The sequence below is a fragment of the Triticum aestivum genome, chromosome 5A (assembly GCF_018294505.1).
Source record: "Triticum aestivum cultivar Chinese Spring chromosome 5A, IWGSC CS RefSeq v2.1, whole genome shotgun sequence".
Taxonomy (NCBI): domain Eukaryota; kingdom Viridiplantae; phylum Streptophyta; class Magnoliopsida; order Poales; family Poaceae; genus Triticum; species Triticum aestivum.
Genome location: NC_057806.1, coordinates 482,123,142 through 482,129,893, shown reverse-complemented (window position 1 = coordinate 482,129,893; position 6,752 = coordinate 482,123,142). Strand labels below are relative to the sequence as shown.

The window sequence follows — 6,752 nt, the reverse complement described above, 5'->3', positions numbered from 1 at the left end:
GAGGCAGAGAATCTTGGCGTGTGAAAACTGTGGTTCCACCTGTCAGTGGACGGCGAGCACCACCGTGGTGCATGCCCTTTTGATGAGAGTCCATTATGGATAGAACGGACCGGCGTAAAAGTACAGTCTTCAAGTGCAGGTGATCTGTCGAGTGACATGGTCTCCATGGTGGCCCAAAGGCCCGAGCTTGATTTGTTTCTCAGAAATGATAAGTACTTGGTATGAGGACATGGCAAATTGAACGTTTTTCCTGGCAAGTTTAGTGACGCGGGGGTGGCAAGTTAGTTGACACAGGTGATTTTTTGTTAAAAATAAATTGAAGCACGAAGTTGCCATGTTTACCAACTAATATTGTCACCCTCGCGTCGTCACTAAACTTGCCATCGAAAACGTTTGATTTGCCATGTGATCGCACCTGGCGTTCGGGCTTTATCAAATTCCTTGTATTTTTTTCCTTTGTCTCAGAGCTGTACATTATTTGCACAGGTTGAGCCCATGCCGCCTCTCACCGTTACATAAAAGAAATCTCCACATTAGATCGATGGATACTTTTGCGCTCCAACAATCCACTGATCTGTAGGCACGCACCATCAGGATAAACAATCCACTGATCTCAAGACTCTCTCTTCATACGGTCACGGATCTCCGAGCGAGAGGAACGTTCGTCGGCATTGTCCATCGTTGGTTCGCAAGGCTTGTCCATCGGCATTGTCGCTCACGGAGTCTCGTCAGGTGATGGACCGTGCCACCCTGCACGGCCCGCGCAGGACAAAACACCCAACTCTTCTGCAGCAGCATTCCATGACCCAGTTAGGGTGGTTCGGTCAGTCGTCACCGGTCACACAACCGACAGCGACAATGGAAATGACGGTGGTGGCACCACCGTTCGTGGCTCAACTCACCGCCGACAGGCGGATGCACAGGCTTTAAATTCATAGAAGAGAAACCAACGACAGATCATCCAGATCTGTACAAATTGATGAAATGCATGCCGGTTCGATGAGATTGGTCCTCTTCTGATCCAAACTACAGGATCGAAACTTGGTTAATTTGTGCACAATGTTGACAGCAACTGCGCACAAGTTATTACAAAGTGTACGACTTCAGCTGTATCCATAAAATCACCAATGCCATCGTCACATGTTATACTACACAGCCAACTTGAGTCAACAAAATTACTACTACGCCGGGCCTTTGATTTACCAGCATCATCCATCACATTCACACCCCTGAGCCCAGCATGAGCACACAGATTACAACAAAAGGAGTGAAGCAAAACAGAGCGAGACCCAAACAACAAAAATTATGACCACACGACACGACACGGCGCATCTAGCTATCACGCGCTTTCTTTTGTTTGCTGTCGGAATAACCTAAGCTATCCCGTAAAATAAAACAAAAACGAATGGCCTAGGCTACATTTACAAGAAATAGTCTGGCGTCCTTCGGGTCACGTCAGGCTCGCCTCTCCTTGGGGCAGGCTCAAACTGCAGGTGCACAAGATCACAAAAGCGCGGCGCCATGTCATGAATACGGACAGATCACAAGGTGACAGCGAGAGAACTGAATGGAATTACCTGGATGAAAGTATGCTCCCTGCAGTCATCCACCTCCAAGATCGAGGCCATGTTACCGCACCGGTAACAGTAGTTAGGTGCACTAAATATTGTCACAACCTTTTGCTCCTGTTTCAGTCAAGGAATTAGGAAATCTGAAAGCAAAACAGGTCACAATTGAAAGCATAGGTCAGAATGAGATGTACATGTGCCCAGTTGAATCCCTCCATAACTAACTGATGAGCTCTTGCTATTAGCTTAAGGCTATTGGTATGGTTAAACTGTTCTGAAATATCCTGGAAGAAGGAAGGAAAAAAAAGGCCATACATCAGCTCAAGCAAAGAAAGGAAACAAAAGAGCGGATATAAATAACGTAATAAGCTAAACCTGGCCAAATGTGTATCCGGCACCACGTGGTGAAATGCCCCAACCACATCGATCATCAGGATCAGACCATAGAAGGTCACACATTGGCCCCTCGTGAGGGACTTCTTGGATGCGGTCGAAGCCGCGGACATTATCAAGTGTCTCGATGGATGGTGATAGTCCACCATGCAGGCAAAATATTTCCGACTCAACCTAGCAACAGCAATACAAGATGTTGAATTTAGCAAAGAGCAAAACAAAAATAAAGAAATTGAAACAGCAAACACAGTACTTGTGCTAACATTCATTTGTATGTTTATCAATCCTAAATCTCAGCGAGACCAACAAAATGAGCATGCTTTTCAATCATTAACTCCAGAACCGAAAATTGCATGATTTTATCAAACCAAAACCTCATTCTAATGAACAGACACAATCATACAGTACAAACAGACTAACTTTAACAGGAGGAATGCTGTAAGAAACATCACTACATAGATTAGTTTAGTTCCCCCCAAAGTTAGGAACTTCGGATGTACATTGAATTCCCTAAGAAAGCAATACATGATGGATGACAACACATAGTCAAGATTTCTAAGCTAGGGTAAACCAAGCCTAAATTTTAAAGGCTGGGCATCCCAAAAATAGAAATAAATAGTTTTCATTCCACCATACACACTGCATCCTATGTGTTCCCTATCTTATACAAACTTGACTAGTGATTAACATATTACAAGAATAACAAATGTCAACTTTATTTGCAATGAACTATGCATTCTTAAAAGAAATAAACATCAACTACAATCTGGAATTATTTCAGTGGACCTCACACAAAACCAGGTTGCAGAAAATTTATTTGATAAATCACTGGAACTATAGCACAAAGCCTTTGATATAACTCAACAGAACAAACAAGTAAATGGGGACAAAATGAAAATAAACTTGATATAAGAGCAGACAAAATAAAATTGAACTGATACCAACCAATGCTGTCAATGGTAAATAGTCAAAAAGATCCGTGAAGGTTTTCCATACATTAGCACTCCCATACCTGCAACAAACAGGTTAAATAGTTCGGATGTGAGTAGGATCCAATTGCTGCAAAGTGCCGATGAACTACACACCAACCAACTCATTGATACATTGACATCATAAGCCCATAAGCTTTATACAACAATTGCTAGGCCAGATCACAACAACAACAATGCGGAACATGAACAGTTCAGCATGGTATGACCTCAATAAAAAAGCTTGAATGGCAATTTGGAAAAGAACCAAACGATGATGTGTGTCATATGTTCACCAGCTTCTATGAAATGGCTATCCTTAACATAGGACATCAGACAGTACTTTAAACTAAAAATCAGAAGTATGCACCCAACTGGGCGACTTGAATATCACCAATGCTGGGTTGACAGGCTTGAAATCAGAGCATATGATCATCTTAAAATCCATACAGTTTTGTTGCATTTGGTAAAATTAGGCCCCATCGTCTCAACAGAAGCCAATGCATCATTCATTTTCCATGCATGTGCATATATTACTATATTAGATCTTAATACTAAGTTAATAACACAAGCAGTAACAGCATTTTGGTCATTTGACAATAATAAAGAACCTAACTGAATTCTTCGCAATGCTATTTTAAAAAAACGCCTAATATCTTTGGGCATGGCCTTTCAAAATCATAAAGTGTTGTGAGAGCTTTTGTTAATTGTAACAATTTACAAGTGGGCATCTTAGGGGTTGTTTGGTTCCTGGCCACACCTTGCCACATCAAGGCAAGTTTGACCAAGTTAGTTGGGTGTTTGGTTCTAGCCACACCTAAGGCAAGATTCTTTTTGTGAGAAATAAGCCCCACATGTCACACACATACAGTGTGGCAAAATTCCCTTTGGCAAGCCAAAGTGTGGCCAAGAATTTGAGCACGTAAGGTAAGGCAAGTGTGACAAAATTAGTCACCAACCAAACAGGCCCTTAAATCTATACCATCTTGTTACGTTAGAGGCACATTAAGCCTCAAGAAGCACAAGGCATCCCATTCATTTGCCATGCAAAATATGCATATCTTACTAGTTAAGATCTTAATTATAACAGCATAACAAAAGCAGCAAAGTATAGTGGTTTGGTTTTTAACAGTAAAGTGTTAAATATGGATTCTTTGCCATGTTATGTAAACTACGTCTATTAATCCTTATGTACGAAATTGTAAAATTATCCTGGATAGACAGACTACAGATATCGATATAGCATAATACAAAAACCATTGCGCTGCTTTCATCGCTTAAAACAAGCATAGGATGAATGTTACTTACTTCCGTAGGCACTCATCATAAAATCCATAAACTTGAGTGATCTGCAGAATGGTTGCAGTTCAGTGTTCAATAGTGATCACGGAATGTGAATACACATAGTTTGATTCTTATAAAAAGCTACCTGCCGGCTCTCGTGGTTTCCTCTAAGAATTGTAAGACGATGCGGATAACGAACTTTCAAAGCTACCAGAAGCTGTTTGATTTCAAAGAAAAACTTAGCACGATAGCTATATAAGTAACTGCTAAAGAAAATTGTGCTGGTTAGTAGTCCTACCGATACAGTTTCAACAGAATAGTAACCACGGTCCACATAATCTCCCATAAATAGGTAGTTTGTATCAGGACACTGGTTATAAGAACACAAAAAGCAAGCTGACATAAGAATCCACCAAGTCAGGGTGAAGTACAGCAAAATACAGTAGGAATCGTGAAAACAAAAGGGAAAGGAAAGGGGTGTAAAAGATTTACCTTCCCACCAATTCTGAATAGTTCCGCAAGATCATGAAACTGACCATGAATATCACCACATATCGTGACAGGGCTTCTCACAGGCTGAAAGGAAGTTTGAATTTTAATGCAATGGCAAAGATCAACTAGAAATTACAGAACAGCCAAAAAAACAAATTTTTATATGTAGTCGCATGGCTATCTAGAATTGAAAGCTCAGATATTCATGCCTTGAAACCCTGGTATCCACTAAGAAAATAATAATAAAATTCTAGATTTGTATCATGAATAAACTTTCTAAATTTCAAGAAATACCAAACTGCATTAACGACACTGCAAAATAAAATACACTTTTGACAGTAGTGCAGCTTCCATTTGACTAGAACCTTGATGAGAAGCTCAAATTAGGGCCGCAAGCAAAGTTGACCAACATCCACCATAGTTCCTGAACATTTTATTGACACTACAGGAGGCATAAAAACCCCACAATTTCCAGACCTATTATACTATCAAATTTTATCAATTTCAAGTCTCATTCTTCAGACAGAACCTTCAAGGTTGCCTTAAACATTAAGCTATAGTCAGACCAATGCTCGGTTCCCGTTTGTCAAAGTAGGCACGCATTATAATATATCTAGCTATACATCGACATATTAACAAGGTTTGTGGATAGCATGGGCAAACGGAAAGTTCATGCAAGAGAAGATAAACGCAGGCTCACTCAGCTAACAAAAAGAAATGCAATGAAGCTCAGAAAAATTTCTTGCCGATTGAATTAATGTAGAAAGCATGGTGATATACCTGAACATTGCTCTCCTCCATCAAAATCTCTTTAGCTTTCTCACACAGTGCTTTCAACTGCAAAAAATGTTTATAAGGTGATGATAACTCATTACCAAGCAACCTGATAGCAAATTAATTCTTCTAAGCACCAAGAATAACATAAAATTAATACACATTTTGGTCCAATTGGTCAGGGCCCAAAATGCAGGTCAAGACCAGCTCTATTAGCATATATAAGAACCTCTCCCTTATGCATGTCCCTTACGCTACCTTACAAGAATTCTTACAAACACTGCACGACATTATTACATTATTACGCGAGAAATCATTCAGAATTCTCTAGTACATTGAAATCCGTAGCAAACCAAACAATTCACGCACGGAATGAAGGCGCCAGCTCAAACATTCAATCGCTAGCAACCTAGTACAGCACCAAAGGTTCATTCTTTTCAATTAATAGAGGCGGGCAACCGATCCATCCGGCCTGCCGGCCGCCGATCCGCCAGAAAGCACCCCAACCCGCCCCAGAAACACGCAAAATCAAGCACCCAGGACTCGGGAAAACGGGGAGGAGGAGGAGGAGGAGACAGGAGCGGCACCTCGGGCTCGACGAGGGGCTTGCACTGCAGGAGCTGCTCGATCTGCTCGTCGAGGCCGCCACGCGGATTCCCCATCCTCCCCTCCGGCCACCAGGCACGCGTCGACCCCTCCCCCCGCACGTCCGCCGGCGCCGCGAACCCTGGCACCAGATCTATCGGGAGAGGCGACCGCGAGTGGGGGGGAGGAGGGAGGAGGAGGAGGCGCGGAGCGGCGAGAGGTGCGGAGAGGCAGAGGAGGACGCGGGTGGAATAGCCCCAAAAAATATTTATCTTTGGATGCCGAGGAGGAGTTGCCTCGGCGCTCGGGTGGTGATTGCGTGGCGGTGGCCGGCCGGTAAACTCTGCGGTCGGGGTTGGCCTTGGCCGCGGGGAACGGGTCTGCGCCTCCGGATTCACAAATCACATTCGCTTATCATCATTTTTCTTTAACATACTCACACAGTACATGGTAGTACAAAGTAAGATGCTCATGTACACGCAAATTCAATCAAGATAACAAATACAGTATGTGTTTATGTAAACTCAATAAAGATGTCAAAGTTGTGATTAGCTGCATGTCAAGTACCCTAAAAGGTCTCGTAGGCGATTGCCCAGGCGATCTCCGACGAGAAACTCCTTTCTTCCACTGTTTGGAGTGGATCTTCGTCCGATCTAGGCCAGGGGAGTATTGTTCGAGGGACAAAGGG

At 42.6% G+C, this 6,752-nt stretch overlaps 1 protein-coding gene across 2 annotated transcripts; it reads right to left on the bottom strand.

Annotated features, from left to right (window-relative positions):
* Positions 1 to 1,014: 1,014 nt before the first annotated feature.
* Positions 1,015 to 6,366, bottom strand: LOC123104209 (serine/threonine-protein phosphatase PP2A-2 catalytic subunit). 2 transcript variants are annotated; one of them, XM_044525972.1, is made up of 11 exons: positions 6,067 to 6,362; positions 5,486 to 5,542; positions 4,706 to 4,789; positions 4,512 to 4,583; positions 4,359 to 4,430; positions 4,238 to 4,278; positions 2,907 to 2,973; positions 1,944 to 2,135; positions 1,763 to 1,852; positions 1,578 to 1,685; positions 1,015 to 1,487 (listed from the first exon to the last, which is right to left on the bottom strand). In XM_044525972.1, the coding sequence occupies exons 1-11, from the start codon at positions 6,139 to 6,141 to the stop codon at positions 1,422 to 1,424; spliced, it is 924 nt and encodes a 307-aa protein (XP_044381907.1). In that variant the 5' UTR covers positions 6,142 to 6,362; the 3' UTR covers positions 1,015 to 1,421. The 2 variants fall into 2 exon arrangements, with proteins under 2 accessions (XP_044381907.1, XP_044381906.1); XM_044525971.1 differs by having other exon boundaries at positions 4,359 to 4,583; positions 6,067 to 6,366.
* Positions 6,367 to 6,752: the final 386 nt, after the last annotated feature.